This window comes from Rhinatrema bivittatum, chromosome 1, assembly GCF_901001135.1.
Source record: "Rhinatrema bivittatum chromosome 1, aRhiBiv1.1, whole genome shotgun sequence".
Classification (NCBI taxonomy): Eukaryota; Metazoa; Chordata; class Amphibia; order Gymnophiona; family Rhinatrematidae; genus Rhinatrema; species Rhinatrema bivittatum.
In genome coordinates this window covers 561,533,213-561,549,914 of record NC_042615.1, presented here as the reverse complement: position 1 = coordinate 561,549,914, position 16,702 = coordinate 561,533,213, and the positions used below count along the sequence as shown (strand labels likewise).

Genomic DNA, 16,702 nt, shown 5'->3' with positions numbered 1-16,702 from the left:
GGATTGCCACACCCTAGATGCATGACTCTGCACTTCTTGGCATTGAATCCCAGCTGCCATTTCTTCAACCACTGTTCAAGCTTCCTTAAATCACATCTCATTCTCTCTTCTCCTTCCGATGTGTCCAATCTGTTGCAGATCTTAGTATCATCCGCAAATAGACAAACTTTACCTTCTATCCCTTCCGCAATGTTGCTCATAAAGATATTGAACAGAACCGGTCCCAACGCTTAACACCGTTCTCTCTTCAGAGTAGGTTCCATTTACCATCACATGCTGTCTTCTATCCGTCAACCAGTTTCTAATCCAAACTACCATCTTGATGATCACTCCCAAGCTTCTCATTTTATTCACATGCCTCCTATGCCAGACCATATCAAAAGCTTTGCTGAAATCCAAGTAGATCACATCAAGCACTCTTCTCGATCCAATTCTTTAGTCACCCAATCAAAAAAATCAATCAGATTTGTCTGTCAGGACCTTCCCCTGGTGAATCCATGCTGCCTCGGCTCCAGCAATCCTCCTGACTGTAGATAGTTCACTATCCTTTCCTTCAGCAGAGTCTCCATTAATTTTCCCACCACTGAGGTGAGGCTAACCGGCCTGTGGTTTCCAGCCTCCTCTCTGCTCCCACTCTTGTGAAATGGGACCACCACCGCTCTTCTCCAATCTCCCAGCAACACTCCCTTTTCCAGGGATCCATTGAACAGGTCATGCAGCAGACCCACCAGCATATCTCTGAGTTCCCTCAGTATCCTGGGATGAACCTCATTAGGCCCCATGGCTTTGTTCACTTTCAGTTTTCCTAGCTCTTCCCATACATTCTCTTCTGTAAACGGAGTTTCATCTACTCCACCTCCATCCACAGTCTTGTACACTAGCGACAGTCCTTCTCTAGGGTCTTCTTTAGTGAACACAGAACTGAAGTATTTATTTAATATTTCCGTCATTTCTTCGTTTCTCTCCACACATTGTTCCTTGTCACCTTTCAATTTAACTATACCACTTCGGACCTTTATCCTTTCTCTGATGTATCTGAAAAATGTTTTGTCACTTCGCTTTACCTCTTTGGCAATCCTTTCTTCCGCCTCACTTCTTGCTTTCTTGCTTTCTTTCTTTGTCTCCCCTCAGTTTCACCAGATATTCTTCCCTGTGTTCCTCTTTTAGGGATCCTTTATATTTCTTGAACGCTGATTTTTTTTTGCTTTTATTATGACAGCCATCTCCTTTGAGAACCAGATCGGTTTCTTATTTCTCTTACTTTTGTTTACTTTTCTAACATTTAGATTTGTTGCTTTTGTAATTTCTCCTTTTAGTTTGCCCACTGTGGTTCCACCTCTCCCATTTTCTCCCAGTCTTCTAGTTCTACTTCCAGGTATGTCCCCATTTCAACAAAGTCCATATTTTTGAAATGCAAAACTCAAGTCTTCGTGTGACTTCTCCGTATCCTATTTGCGATGTCTAACCATACGGTTTGATGATCACTGGTGCTGAGGTGGGCATCCACCTGGACATTAGAGACATTATCCCCGTTAGTGAGCACTAGGTCGAGTATAACTCCCTCCCTCATGGGTTCCATTACCATTTGTTTGAAGAGAGCCCCTTGCAGGGCATCCACTATCTCTCTACTTCTGTTAGATTCTGCAGAAGGGATTCTTCAGTCTACGTTCAGCAGATTAAAATCTTCAACAATCAACACTTCCCCCTTCTGTCCCACCTTTTGGATGTCTTCGACCAGATCTCTGTCTAGTTCTTCCGTTTGAGTCGGAGGCCTGTAAACCACTTCAGTAAAAATGGATGCACCATCATCTTTTTTTTAGGATGGCCCATCATGTTTCTTCTCTACCCCAGATTCCTTGCAGTTCAGTTGCTTGGATAATGTTTTTGGCATAAAGTGCTCCTCCTCCCCTTTTTCTGTCCTCTCTGTCCTTCCTTAACAAGTTATAGCCCAGTAGGGCTGTATCCCAATCATGAGAATTACAAGTTACAAACACGTCTCTTGTAACAGCAACAACATCCAAGTCCTCCTCCATCATTAGGGCCTGCAGGTCTGGGATTTTATTGCCCAAATTACGAGCATTTGTAGTCATAGCTTTCCAATTTTTCTCTCTAGATTTGTTGCACTTCCTAGGCACCTTTTCTGCTTTTTTGAGTGATTGATTTTGTTATTTTCTCTTCCCATATCCTGTATTGCTTGGGGGTGATATGCCACTTTCATTGGCCATCTCCTGCCACCCCCATTCTTTAGTTTAAATGCCTTGTAATATATGATCTGAATTTCTCACTCTGCATCCTCCTTCCTGCTACAGACAAATCTAGGCCATCCTTACCATAGAGCCTTTTACTGCTCCATACATGACCCCAGCCTCCAATGTATCCAAACCCATTTTCTGTACATCAGTTTTTGAGCCAGGAATTGAAAGTATCTATATGGCATAGCTTCTCATTTCCCTTTCCATGAACAGGTAATACTTCCAAAAGGCAATAGTCTTTGCAGTGTGTCTTATCATCTTTCCTAGATTTTGGAAATCTTTTTGTACTTAATGGATACCATTTCTCTTGAGGTTATTGGTCCCCAGATGGATGATAACACTGATATCAAAGTTCCTACTTTCTTCTTCAATGACTTGGACTATCTGGTTTGCATTTCTACTAGCTGAGGAACCTGGGAATGCATTTAACTCTTGTGTCACCATCAAAAAGTGCTCTCAGATTGGTTCCTCTGATGATCGAGTCTCCCAGCAACTTTCTTTTATGACATTTGATTCTGTTGCTGTTACGCCCATCAGTCGCAGACGGCTGCGACTGTGAGTGCTCACCTCCTGCACTGCCTTCCTGGCCTCCCCGGGGCTGCTTGCTGCAAGGGCTTGTTGGCAATGCAGTGCTCTGTGGGACTCTCCTCGGTGGCATGGATGCTGCTGCTCCCCGCTTCTCCACTGAGCCCTCCTAGGTGCGCATGCACGGCACGGGCCCCGTCTATGAAGCCTCTTCGGCGGGAACCTCGGGGGCGTCTTGCTGTGATGATGTCATCTGCCTGTCCTTCTTAAACGCTGCTGATGCCCCAGGAAACTGACTTGGCAACAAGTTCCGTCCTAAGACTCGACTGCTGCGGATTCTCCACGTCGGCTACTGCCTCTCTTGGACCCTGTCTGGCACCTGCTCCTCAGGGCTCAGTGTGCGCTACCCGGGGACTTGCTTCCCTGGCCTACCCCGCTCCTCGGGCTGGCCCCGCGCCTCTTGGGCTCCATCCTTCTTGGCTCCGGCTACCTGTGTCTCATTCGGATTCGCAGCCTTGTGAGTTCCTCTTCGGGCCTCCTCGCTCCTCGGGGCTGTGCCTGCATCCACGCTATAGATTGGCAGTGCTTGCCCGCTCCTCGGGCTGCGCTTACTCTACATTAACCTAGTCCTGTCCCGCTCCTCGGAGTTGGATCCCTGCTTATACCAGCTTGTCTCCTGTCCCGATCCTCGGGCCAGCTCCAGCCTGCTCTCTGGCCACACCTCCGCTCTCCGGGGTTCTACCACCTTCAGCTGACTGGGTCTGGACCAGACTACCTCAACCCATAGGTGGTCTACGCTCCTGGTCTCTTCCTCCTTGCTGCGGCTGCGCCCCCTTGGGGGGTCAACCTTCCAGAACCTCCTACAGCACACCACCCTGGGGGGGGTTAGCTACGGGACCTTGGGACCTCGCCATCACTTGCCAAGAGCTTCCTCCTGTGCCGGTATCGCGCGTCCCGATGGCGCGGACCTGTGGGGCTCCTCCCCACAGGCAGTAACAACTCGCGCCTGGGGCCAAGGATCCACCAACCCACAAGTCTTAACAGTTGCAGGGCTTCTGGGTGCATTGGGTGATTCACTTTTAGAAATCACTTCAGTATCTATTGCTGAGGTTTCTTCATTCTCCAGTGCAGAAAAAGCATCATGTAGGGATAACATTCCTACAATTACATAGCTCAGAAATTTTGCAGAATGCCTGTCAAGGCAAGAAACTCTGACTAGTTTTGAAATGGCAAATTAACAATGGGAGCCCAACCCTTGCACCAGAAAGGCTTTGGAGGAATAATTTAGTGTTTAGAGCAGCAGGGCTGTGAATCAAGGAAGTCAGGATTCACATCCCACTAACATCCCTTGTGACCTTGGGCAAATTACTTCATCCTCCATTGCCTCAGATACAAACTTACTAAAGCTTTTCTCCCATTTTGTATCTATGGGAAAAATGCTTAATAAATAAGACCCTTAGATTGTGAGCCCTCTGTGGACAGGGAATACCTACAATCCCTGGTTGTAATCTGCTTTGAAAGGTGGAATTAATAAAAAAACAAAACAAAACTGGAGCAACGCATGCTTTCCTGAATTCTAATTTTTGCTCCACTCGGAGACTGGTTTGTGTACTACCCACCCTTTCCCTGGCAGAGCCGATCCCTTTTGTTACTCTTGAGTCGATCCTTCTCTGGTCTCATATGATAAATATTTCATTTTCTATCCAGCTCACCTTGCTGTGTACCTTACTCAGCTTGCTTTTGTTTTGTAGTTTTGTTCCTTTCTGTCTCCATCCCACCAGCCTCAGTGTATAACTTCCTTATTTATGGCAGTGCCCTCATATGCTGTACACCTATAGAGTCTCTTGTTTCCAATTCTGCAAAGCAAGAGACGATGCCTCCTTTACAGAGTCAGTATAATCAGTCACTCTTGCCCCCTCCAAGTGAGAAACAGGAAATATTCGATCTAGTCTCCAGCCCAAGAGGTAAATAAATGAATGCCTTTACACTTCAAATAACATACCTTCCTGTAGATGGCAAAAATCGTCCCAATGGATGCGAGGCAGTCTATGTTGGATGAGCCATCCAGTGGGTCAAAGCAGACCACATATTTACCCTAAATGTGAAGAGACCAAACTAGGTTAGTGTGCAACATTAAAAAGAGCTGTACCCAGGTCACAGGGCACATCTTTGAAACAATGCATTTCTCCATACCCATCTAAAGAAATAAGCCACTGTCATTTCCCAAAGCACCTGGCGTGCACAGTTATTACTGATATTTCTAAAGTGCTGTCCGCATGCAAGGAATTGGGAAGAGACATGAGAGCTCTAATAAAACAAATGGAGATGAATAAAACAACAAACAATTAAAGGAGAAAGAGCATAGAAGGCTATGAAGTCTACTTGCAGGGGCTGATAGACCAGCTGCAAACTGGGGTTATGAACAATCGTGGTACCTAGCCATGGCTGGATATTGATTACAATACTTCATATTCTAGAATAAAATGCTCTGAGAAGTAATTGGCTAGTGAATGGCATATTTTGGTAATTTGTCTGCTTTCTTGCACATAGAGGGGCAAATCTAAATAACCCATGTGGCTGCAATGCCTGTGGGTATTTTTGCCATGGGTACTTTACCTGGGTAGTTTATCTTGGAAAGAGCGCAGTTTGCCCTGCATTTGCAGTCATACGCACATTTTTTTGCGTGCAAACTTTACTCTCAATGCAGCAAATAGCTTTGCAAACAAATATTTTATGCACAACAGTGTGCGGACAGATTAACTCCCTCCAATGTAGATCCCATGTTAATGCAGAAAGGAGAGCTGGCTTAACTCAGGTTTTCTTAACACAGAAAACTTAAATCTTAGTCAGAGGTGGAATAAAGTTTCCAGGGCTAATGTTAGACTTTGCACAGAAACTTGAGTTCTAGTGCCAAAGCCTGTACTCGGGATTTAAGGGCAGAAAATAAACTTTGGGGCAGATTTTTGGAGGATTTACGCTCGGAGGGGGTTACGCGCGCCGGGCCTATTTTCAAAAGCCCTGGGACACGTGTAAGTCCCGGGGCTTGAAAAAAAGGGCAGTCCGGGGGTGGGGCATGGGCGTGGCCAGAGGCTTTCGCAAGGCTGCTGGGCTGGGGGATCGCGTGCCGGCAGTCGGCTGGCGTGCGCAAGTTACGCCTGCCTCTGGCAGATGTAACTTGTGAAATAAAGGTATGGGGTTTTTTTGGGGGGGGGGCTGGGGCGAGACAGGTAGGGGAAGGGAGGGGAAGGTGGGGGGGGGGGGAAAGGAGAGTTCCCTCCGAGGCTGCTTTCGATTTCAAAGCAACATCGGAGGGAATGGGGAAAGCCAGCTGGTTTCCCCGAGGGCTCGGCACGCACAAGGTGCACTAGTGTGCACCCCTTGCGCGTGCCGACCCTGATTTTATAACATGCCGCGCGGCTGCGCGCGCATGTTATAAATCGGGCGTACATTGTGTGCACTCGGTTGCACGCACAAATGTACGCCACGCGCGTATCTTTTAAAAATCTGCCCCTTTGTGTACACAAAGCATGTTTTCAGCACATCAAATATGATTTATGTGCACAAAAATGCTTTCTGCACTGAAAACATGTTTTGTGCGCATAAATTATATTGATGTGGAAAAAAACATGGTTTATGTGCACACATGTTTTTTATGCATAAAATAAGATTTATGTGCACAAAAATTGCTTTCTGTGCAAAAAGCATTTTTTGTGTACATAAACCATATTTTATGCATAGAAAACAAGGTTTAGGTCCATAAATCATGTTTTATGCATGCTAAGCTTTTTTTTACACACAATTTTGGGTTAGCATGCTTTGGGTTGTGTTTGTTTTTTTTGTAACTCCTGATGCATTTAGTATACCATTAGTTTATGGCTTTGGGAGTTTAACTTTATTTTTAGTGTGCGCTTTAAGAAACTATGCATTGAATTTCAGGACACAGATTTAATGCTCAGCTTATTACATTAGTCCCAAAATGAGTTACTGGGTAAAAAACACCCTTGTATTTTGCATTTGTGAAGGGGTGAAGGGCATAAAATAGCAGGCTTACTTTTGAATCTCTCATGTACGCAGGCTGCTGTACTCCTCTGACCTGACAACCCCATGCCCGACTCCCAGAAATGCCTGGTTTTAACCCAGCCAATAGTGCTCGTGCTGTGGACGTCTGCGTGTACTTTAAGGGATGGCAGTTTATGTGAGTACATTGTTATTTACCCAGGTAAATGGCTTAAAAATTGCCCTCGGAAATTTTTAATGTGTAATGTGAAATACCAAGTTGCCGACAGTTCAATAACCCAGGAGCTAATTCTTTCGTTTTTCCAGTTATAAATGAGAAGTAGTGTGTTTTAGAACATGCAAAAGTTTGGTTTAATGTCTTAAATCCCAACCTCAAGAGGACAGAGTTAGAGAGGAAAAGGGATATGTCAGCAGGGCCGGGCACCGTGCTGCTTGCCCATCCCCCAGGATCAAATATTACAAAGGGAGAGCTGAAATCCTAAAGTTGAATAGGCAGTCGGGAGGACTTCAGGGTCTTACGGTCCTCTGGGTTTGGAGCTTGAAAGTGGGAGCTGCTCAGCACTGCCAAGAGTAGGGATACCCCTCCCCCCCCCCCCACCCCAAAGTTAAGCCTCTTTTCTCTTCCAGTTGCACAAGACGGTTGGGTGGGGGAGACCCTGTAATTATTATGTTTGACATGTTGGGAAACGGCTGGTTATATATTTTTAGTGTATTACTAACAAATGACCTTTGGATGGCATTTTTATTTGGCGTGAGCTAACGTGACTTTGGAGAAGGTGGAGTCTGTTTTTTTGGATTGGGTGGTCAGGTGTTGGTGGGAAGGTATAAAAGTGGGAAAGCTTCTGGCAGGTTTTGCCCTTTCTGCCCCTACCCTTCATGAAGTTGGGCGGGTAATTAGGGGCTTCCAAAGATGTGACCAGGTGGAGTAGCCCATTTTGCCAATCCTGACACTATCTTTTTTAACTCGCTCACCACAGAAAGATTGGCCTACAGGCAGGGCAAGCTGAAATGATTTAAAAGAGGCTGGATCTTGCCCACCTGAACGATGCAGGTCACCGTTTGCCTAACCTGTATAAGAAAAGGAATGTGAAAGAAAGAAAAAAAACCCTGTAGAACGTGATGGCCTGTTTAGGAGGACTGAATGGCCATGGGTAAGGAGCATACACTGATGGACTTAGGACTTTGCTGCCCTTAAGCGAACTCCCTCCACACAAGGTCAGACAACATGGAGCACAAGGTCTAAGACAGGAAGGGTTCAGAGCAGCTCTTCTTTGCTCTGCTATGTTTGCGCCATGCTTACCACCTCCCCTCCTATTCCATGCGCACTTCCTGGGAGGGGAAGGGACTGGACCCAAGAAGCACAGGGCTGTTTCCTTTGCTCCCACATTTTTTGCCACCCTTGGTACAGGCCTGTTATGCCTATTGACAAACTCAGTCTTGAAAGGCAGGATAAACAGGGGGAAATGATTTTTTAAAAATCTGATTTTAATAACATTCAGCTTCTTTGCAATTGAAATATTACTGCCATCTGCTGGTTAAATGATGAACTGCCACCCTTCCACATAGACATAGGCACTGACCCTCTTGTCTTTTGGAATGAGGATGGCTTCCTTATTCTCCTCGGAGACCAAGACGCAGGTAGAATATGAGCTCTTCAGCATATTAATCACCAGGTCATTGGAGAGCACGTCCAGTTTCTTCACCTCATCTCCAGTCACATTTATTTGTCCTGCAATGCCGAACCTGGAACCGCAGAAACAGAATGGAGCAGCCAGAAAAGACTGAAGTATTGCCAAACATTCACTTTGATGTGGTTTCAAAAGCTATCCTAGTAAAAGCAGTCAAAATTATAATCTTTCGAAGTCAGATTCTCCTGGCCTAACACTGTACAACAAAACTGACATCCTAAACTTTAACTGAACTTTCTTATCAGGCAGTGCCACCTAGTTGACACATTACCGCAATCTCTGAACATGTCTGGACGTCCAGAATACAAAAAGCTGAAGACCTGCTGTACAAGTATTGAAATGAAGATTTTAGGATGCAATATTGAGTTATGTGTGTTATAGGCAGGAGAAATAAAATTGGGAATCAAATGTGAAGTTCTTCTATGCTTTTTTTGCAGATCTGCCTCACAGAATTATAATGTTTTGGATGGGTTGTCTGATATGAGATACCATCATCATGCAGGCCACAGCCTGGCAGCAGTGGTGTTCTTTCAGGGAAGCTTGATCTGCCATTTCAGGCACAAAGAAAACTGACTGACAATGAATGAATATTAGTGACAGTGGAATGAGTGTGCACAGCCAGACCGCAGAAACCACTCTACATTAAGGACCTAGTTTTCAAAGCCATTCGTATTCATAAAATGCAGTTTTATGCACTCAAATGGCAGTTTATAAAACAGAATAGAAAAATAGTAAACATCCCCTTACAAACTGACAAGCATAGGCTGAAACTTGATGGGACAAAACCATTTATAGTGTTTTATAAGAAAACGTTTAACTTGGAGTTGAATTTCTGTGATTGATCACTTTCTTCCAGTTTCAAATTTCTTTTTAAATTCCACGAACCAGTAACTAGAGGCAGAAGGAAACTTTGAATGTCAGAAACACTTGGCAGTTTTGTGGAATTTAATTTTTTTTTTTAATTTTAAACATTTTATTATTTAAATATAATAACTCACAATGGACCGGAGGTGTTATGACACTTGAACACCCCTGGACAATTACAGAAAAGGATTGATTTATACATGACCCACCACTTCCATCCTACTCCCTCCCCCCCCCCCTTTTCCCCCCTCCTCTACCCCCCCCCCCCCCCCCAAAAAAAGACCACTACATCAACCAACCAGTCCATACTGTGTGTTGAAAATGTAAGGGGACATCATCGAAGAACCAGTTCCCATTTCCAAAGGAACCGAAAAAGTCAGTCATAAGGATCAAACTCCTGGAGTGGTGCGGAAGCACCCTGAATATATGGATCCCAGATCGACAAGAACTTCCTTCGTAATGGAGGAGAAGAGCGTGATGCCAGATCATCCATCCGCAGCATATGATGTAGATGGTTGCGCCATACCCAGAATGACAAGCCCTCGGCACCCCTCCAGTGTAACAAAATCACTTTTTTCCCCACTAAGCATGCTTTCAATATAAATTAGCGAGGGCCCCCACCCCTTACCGGCAATCGCAGGAAACACCCAAAGAGCAGGAGTAAGGGGGATATAGGAAGGGGAATTCCCAGCAAACATGAAATATAATTTGCAATACGCCCCCAGTAGCGTCGTATGGGGGGCAGGCCCAAAAGGAGTGTAATAGTGATCCCGTGGCCATTTTACACTTCTCACATATGGCGGGCCTATGTGTCAGCTATATGGGTTGACACATAGGCCCACCGTAGAAACCTGTACTGCATTTCCCTGTAGTACATACTCACCATAAGGTGGGAAACTTGCCTAAAGCATGCTCGAAGAATAGAAGCATTAATAACAGACACGCCATCACTGTTCCAGCGATCCACCAGAATGGAATATTGCGCCTGTTGAGCACGTTTTTTTAAGCATTTTATAGTATAAGGAAAGAGAAGGGGTTGTAATCTTTCAAGTAGGAATAAGGCATCTAACTAGTGGAAGACCACAGGATTTAGGGAGGCACTCGGCAAGGACTTAATATAATGCTGGATTTGAAGGTAAGAAAATACCTGATCATTACCCAACTGGTACAAGTCCCGGAGCTCTGGAAATTACATCAGTTGCCCCTCTCCATTGAGTAAATGACCCAGCTGTGTAATACCTTTAGCCTTCCATAAACAAAACTCTGGTGTCTGGGAGCCCGGGTGAAACTCCAAATTTCCCTGGATAGGCAGTAAATAGGAGCATGTCTGAGAGATCTTCAACAATTTAGTTACAGCTGCCCAAGTTTTCCTAAGGGGTGCTATCAAAGAGGATTGGGTTAAAAATGTCAGGAGAGTAGTGGAGGAAGCCTGTAAGACATATTTCAAATCTAAGGGGGCTACCAGGGCCTGTTCCGCTACAACGTTGACATAAGTGGATGGCCTATAAGCCCAATCTTTAATTATACGAAGGTTGCCTGCCACGTTGTATATGCTTAAGTCTGGATTCCCAACCCCCTCCCCCCATCGCTCTCGAAGTCCAGCCAAGGGAATGCAAGGCTTACCACCCTTCCACAAGAAGGCACGCAGTGCTTTATCCAAGATCACCAGATCTTTACGTTTTTGTTTTTTTTAATATTTATTTTATTCAGGGTATATGTTACATTGCATCTCAGGTACAGTAACAGCAATAACAAACCACTTTACGATACAACCATATCGTAAGTGAGCATATAACACAGCAGGTGAAAGTCACACAAACCAATAATTGTTACTGTACTTTAACCAGTCCGGAAACTCCCGTACCCTCTTACTTTTCCTTTTTGTCCCCCCTTATCCTGCCCCCTCCCCCTAGGCATTCTTGCCAGCTCAAGAGCACGAGGTAATAACGTTGGGCAAACAAAAACAAATAAAAAGAAGCAAAAGAAAAGAAAGAAAAACATCAGAGAGCATGCGAAAGTAGCCGTGAAGCTGAGCAGATTTTTTGGGGGTCGAGCCCCATATGATTAGGACAACAAACTATCACAATAAAATCTGCTATTTGCATTGTGAATAAGGGTGCCACATTGGCCACTGGTACGCTCTGTTAGAGTTCAGGCGGAATATGTTCTGGGCTGAAGATATTTCTGAAAAGCGGCCTACACTGCCCGTCAGCCCTGTGACGTGAGCAGTCAGTTGGGTCTGGGCTATCTGGAATTCATGTGAGTATACAGCTAAGAATCTCCCAAACCAGTGCTCTAGGTCCATTTGTCCAAAGATAGGCTTGAAATTGAGGATCATCCGCCAGATAGTATGGGAAACGCCAAATATGCTGCAGGATTGAAATGAAGAGAGTTGAAGGTCCACCCAAATTGGAGCATGGTCAGATATGACAATATCTCCTATACATGCATCATTAATCTTGGAGAACAGACGGCTACTAACTAAAAAATAGTCTAAACAGGACAAGGTGGCGTGTGCTCGAGAGAGATGCGTGAAATCTCTCTCCATGGGGTGTAGAATGCGCCACACATCTACTAAGTGAAGGGAGTCCTCTAGCTGTAATAGGCCCTTATTGGCCCCTGCGTCTCAGGGAGAAGTCTGTGATTTGTCCAGCTGTAGGTCCCTAATGCATTGAAATCCCCCCCCCCCCCCCCACATAATAACAAAGTCATCGATTTAGGGCAGGAGTAAGCATTGAAGCTCTCTATAATAACCAGGACTGTAATTATTGGGAGCATAAACATTGCACAAGACAATAGTAAGGTCATAGACCTGTGTTACCAAAATAATGTATCGGCCCTTGGGAATCTTTTTGAACTTTAAAGGGCAAATGCTTATTGAATAAAATTGCCACCCCCTGCAGATTTGGTAGAGGCCGAGGCAAAATAGACATCTTCCACCCAGCTTCTACATTAGTTTCCCATACTCCACATCTGTAAGGTGGGTCTCTTGAAGAAATGCTATATCAACCTGTGATTAAGAATTTTGGACCTCTTAATAGGAGAGTTAATGCCACACACATTCCAGGATATTTATTTATTATTTGGGTGCCTTGGCTAGGAACACTGTAATTTACCAAAATGTGATATATCCTTGAGATAATATTCAGCAACGTAGGAACCCTCCCAGCTTAGGCCCCCACGTACCAGAAAAACACAGGTCCCAAAGTATACGGACTTAAAGTATTCCACACCCAGCCACACACACAGTATGGTATATAGGAAAAAACTGAGCATCCCCAAGTGCCCTCTCCCTCACCCACCCCTCCCATCCCATCTCTCCATCCCAGTGCCCACATCCCCCCCAGCTTCCAAGACAACAAAATGGAAGCCACTCCTATGCAAACAGCCCCCCCTCCCCCCAATCCAGCCCCATCCATATCAGTTGAGCTATCCACCAGAAAGATAGGAGCACTATATAACTCGTGCATGTTAGACTATGACCATAGACAATACTTATGAACAGAACCTTAGCAATCTATGTAGCCTTAACAGTAACCAGGCAGACACACATGCGAGGCCATAATCCCTCCTCTCCAACCAATATGCCTCAGCAACCATGCAACGTCCCCAACAGTTCCATAGGCACCAGCGGAATATGGCAAAATTGTAGGAGGAAGTCCACACCTTTCCACCATCCAAAAAAAAAAAATGTACCACCACTCAGCACAGGAGAGTAGAAAACTGCCAACAACTCCTAAGGCCATCTAGCCCTTATCCGAGTCCCCCCACCATTGGACTCCTCGGGCCTGGGAGGGATTGAGAGCGTAAACAACTGTGCACATCCTCTGCCTCCGTGAACCATCGGACCCCCTCCAACATAGCGACTCGAAGCCTTGCAGGGCAAACCAGGGTGGCCCGAAGGCTGCCTGCAATCAATTTAGAACAGAGAGGGGCCAAGAGACGTCGCTTCGCTGCCAGATTGGCCTAGAAATCCTGGAAAACCAGGATTTTATGGTTCTCATATTGCAAGGATTTACCAGCTCTAGTTGCCTGCAGAATTTCACTTTTGTGGGCAAAGTTGAGAATTTTTGCAATGACCACTCAGGGTCTGGTACCAGTCTCTCTTTTGGGCCCTAGGCGATGTGCTCGTTCGACATGCAGCAGGTCATGTGCGCTGGAAATACCTAGTTCTGCGCTGAGCCAGCCTTCCAAGAAAGCAGACAAACTTCTCTCCTCCAATGACTCGAGGAGCCCTAGAAAACGCAGGTTGGACCTCCTGGAATGATTATAAAGGTCCTCCAACCTCTCTGCATGTTTTGCAAGTGTGACTTTAAGAGCAGCGAGGTCGGACTCAGAAGCGTGGCGGCCATTTTGAAGGTCCGACGCACGCTGCTCTAACTCTGAGAACCAGGCTTCGTAGCCTGCAAACGCCGCGGCAAGTTCAGAAAGCTTGGTCGAAATATTTTTAAGCTCCAGGCCCCGTGTTTCCAATATCACCGCCTTAATCTTGGAGAGTGCCACAGTAGAAGCCGGCGCGGAAGGGTCCGGCGCATGATGGAAGGCGCATCCGGTATTCGGGGTTGTTCCTTTTCTCCTTTTTTGTGAGACGGGAGGCCATCGCCGTCACTGACCTATGCGCTGATGTTAGGGTAGGCAGGCTGCTAGCCTAAGGCTCCAAAAAGCTGTTTTTAGATGCGTGGATGGGACTGGATTGCCGAGGCCAAGCGCTGCGAGGGGAAATCAAGTCTTCCCCCGACGCTGTATCACGTGATCTCCAGTTTTGTGGAATTTAAAAAGAAATCCGAAGATAGCAAGCTGAAACTGGGAGAACATGATCGCAGATATTCAGCTCCAAGCTAAGTGCCTTTTTATAAAATGGTTTTGTCCCAGCATGATTCCCCCTGATGAAGCCAACCTTGAGTGAAACAAAGGGCCTTTGTTGGGGTTAAAATATTGTTGATGTGGGACTTTGTCCACTTGAATCCACATACTTTTCATTGAAATAAAAAAGTTTTAAGAGGGTGGTTTTTTTATGCCAGCCATGATTACAATGATGCGTTGCCGCTTGCAACGTAGTTAGTTTTGTATGAGCTGGTTTTTTCATCTTCTTTTTGTCATCAATTAAAATTTTCAGCCTTTCTCTTTCACATACATAAAGGCTCTCACACATACACATATGTGAATGCTTGTGACCTTGTGTACATGTGTGTGTGTGTGTGTGCATGTGAGAGTCTATGTGTGTGTGAGAGCCTGTATGTGTGCCTGTGTGAGTGTGAGAAAGAGCTTGTGTGTTTGTGAGGGAGAAATTCTCACATACACATGAACACAGGCTCTCACACCCATACACACACTCACACATGTTCATTCTCTCACACACTCTCTCTCTTTTATACATACCCATGTTTTCACACAAACTCCCTCTCTCTCACATACACACGTTCTCTCTCCTTCACACCCACAAACAAGGCATACACGCTCTCACACACACACACACACACACACACACAAATTCACAGGCTTTCTCTCTCTCTCTCTCTCTCTCTCTCTCACACACACACACACACACATGCACAAAGGCTCTGACTTTCACACAAACACACGCTCAAGGACTCCCCCTTTCTTTGCTCTGTATTTGGATGGGATCCACCATGACTAGGCTTCTCTTCAGCCATGGTGGGATAGAATCCACTGTAGCCTCGCCACCTCTCTTCAGGTCATAATGGAATGAGACCCACTGCTGGGTCTCTCCTCTGCCTCCATGGGATGAGTGATGCTAGTGGTGCCCAGGATGCCCCTCAGCTTATGGCACCTGGTTGACCGTCTAGCCTGCCCTACCAAAAAAGAGACTCTGCCACCGCTTCCATGGGTGTGCAGCCACCGCTTCCATGGGTGTGCAGCCCCATGCAATTGCACAATATGCACACCCACTAATGCTTAACTGAGCATTGGAAGATGTTTCTGTTGCGCGTCCCGTCCGTGCTCGGCCTGCACCCGGGCCTGCTCACCTCTCCAGCTCCTTCAAGGGTCCCGGGTCGTCCTCCCCTGCAGTGGTGGCAAACACAGCTAGGCCTCGGCGTCCCGCAGCAGTGGTCGCCGGGCCCTTGTCCTCCTGCCAGGCCTCACGGTGGGGCTCAGCGTCCTCCGTGGTATCGGCCCCACCCCTAGGCGCGCGCATACGGACCTCCCGGCGCCTTAAAGGGCCAGGGGCGGATCCCAGCTCCGCGGCGCACCCTGATTGATCACAGTATAACAGGAAGCTCCTACCCTCACTTCCTTGCCTTGGTAATCGGGTCGATCACATCGTGATTTCTAGTTTGCCTATGCGCTCCAGTTTGTGTTCCAGTCTCGTTCCAGCCTTGTTCCAGTTTCATTCCAGTTCTGTTCCAGCGTCCTCCTGTTCCAGCTTCCTTCTGTTCCAGTGTCCTTCTGTCCCCTCGTCTCCCCAGGTAGTTCCTCTCGGACTGTCTTCTCGGTACTGACCTTGGCCTGTTCTTGACTACGTTGATCGCTGCCTGCCCCTGACCTTCTGCCTGTTTCTACGACCACCGTCTGCAACACAATCTGGAACTGACCTCTGCCTGAACTCGACCACTTCTGACTGTCTCCTGGAACCAGACCTCTGCTTTGGCTGACTACCTATGGACTGACTACTGGTATTTGATCCTTGCTTTGCCTGATTATCCACGGACTGATTACTGTCTCTGACCCTTGCATTGACTGACCACGCTTCCTTGAAACAGGTCTTGATCCTTGCCATACATTCAGAGACTCTCTTTTGGCCTTCTCAGGCATCCCAGACATCTGGCCTGAATATTGACTGCGCACCCTTGATTGTGGTGGGCACACCTCTGAATTTTCTATCTAGGAGATCCTGCGAGGCCCACCTAAGACCAGGCAGCCCGGGTAACCAAGGGGTTGCTAGTGGCTAGCCAGGGGTAACACAAGGGGTTTGTGCTAGTGGTACCAAGGGTAACCAATGGGTTGCTAGTGGCGAAGCTCCAGCTAGCCTCTGTCTCCTCTTGTGCTCCGCATCCTGGTGGCAGGCGCTTTCTGGGTCTGACAAAGGAGCCTACAAATCCTGCACTAGGCCAAGGGTCCACCTCCTGGTGCAACAATTTCTGTGTGGGGTTGGTTAAACTGGGGGTTACCTAATAAAATGGAATCACATCAGAATCTGTCTGTTTATATTTTACACATACTTATTCATAACAGGATCACCAAGCTAAGAAAGGAGACACATGGGGCTTCTGTACACTAAAAGATTTCCATACTAGGGATATTTACATAAGAAAAAAGACATTTAAGAAGAAACCTAATTACACTACACGAATATATGCCAGGGATCTTGCGGGTGAGTTTTTCTTTTTTATGCTT

General features: G+C 46.3%; 1 protein-coding gene and 1 long non-coding RNA gene across 2 annotated transcripts in view; one reads left to right on the top strand and one right to left on the bottom strand.

Moving 5' to 3' along the window:
- The window catches only part of LOC115099344, a 34,169-nt gene extending 27,203 nt beyond the window's left edge, over positions 1-6,966 (top strand). The window contains exon 4 of the long non-coding RNA XR_003858753.1: positions 6,852-6,966. This is a non-coding gene — a long non-coding RNA (uncharacterized LOC115099344). The remainder of the gene's footprint in view (positions 1-6,851) is intronic.
- LOC115099333 (fructose-1,6-bisphosphatase isozyme 2) overlaps positions 1-16,702 on the bottom strand; it is an 87,639-nt gene that overhangs the window by 60,988 nt on the left and 9,949 nt on the right. Inside the window, exons 2-3 of the mRNA XM_029616922.1 lie at positions 8,375-8,537; positions 4,780-4,872 (exon numbers count right to left, since the gene is read on the bottom strand). Coding sequence (XP_029472782.1) covers positions 4,780-4,872; positions 8,375-8,537 — 256 coding nt within the window. The remainder of the gene's footprint in view (positions 1-4,779; positions 4,873-8,374; positions 8,538-16,702) is intronic.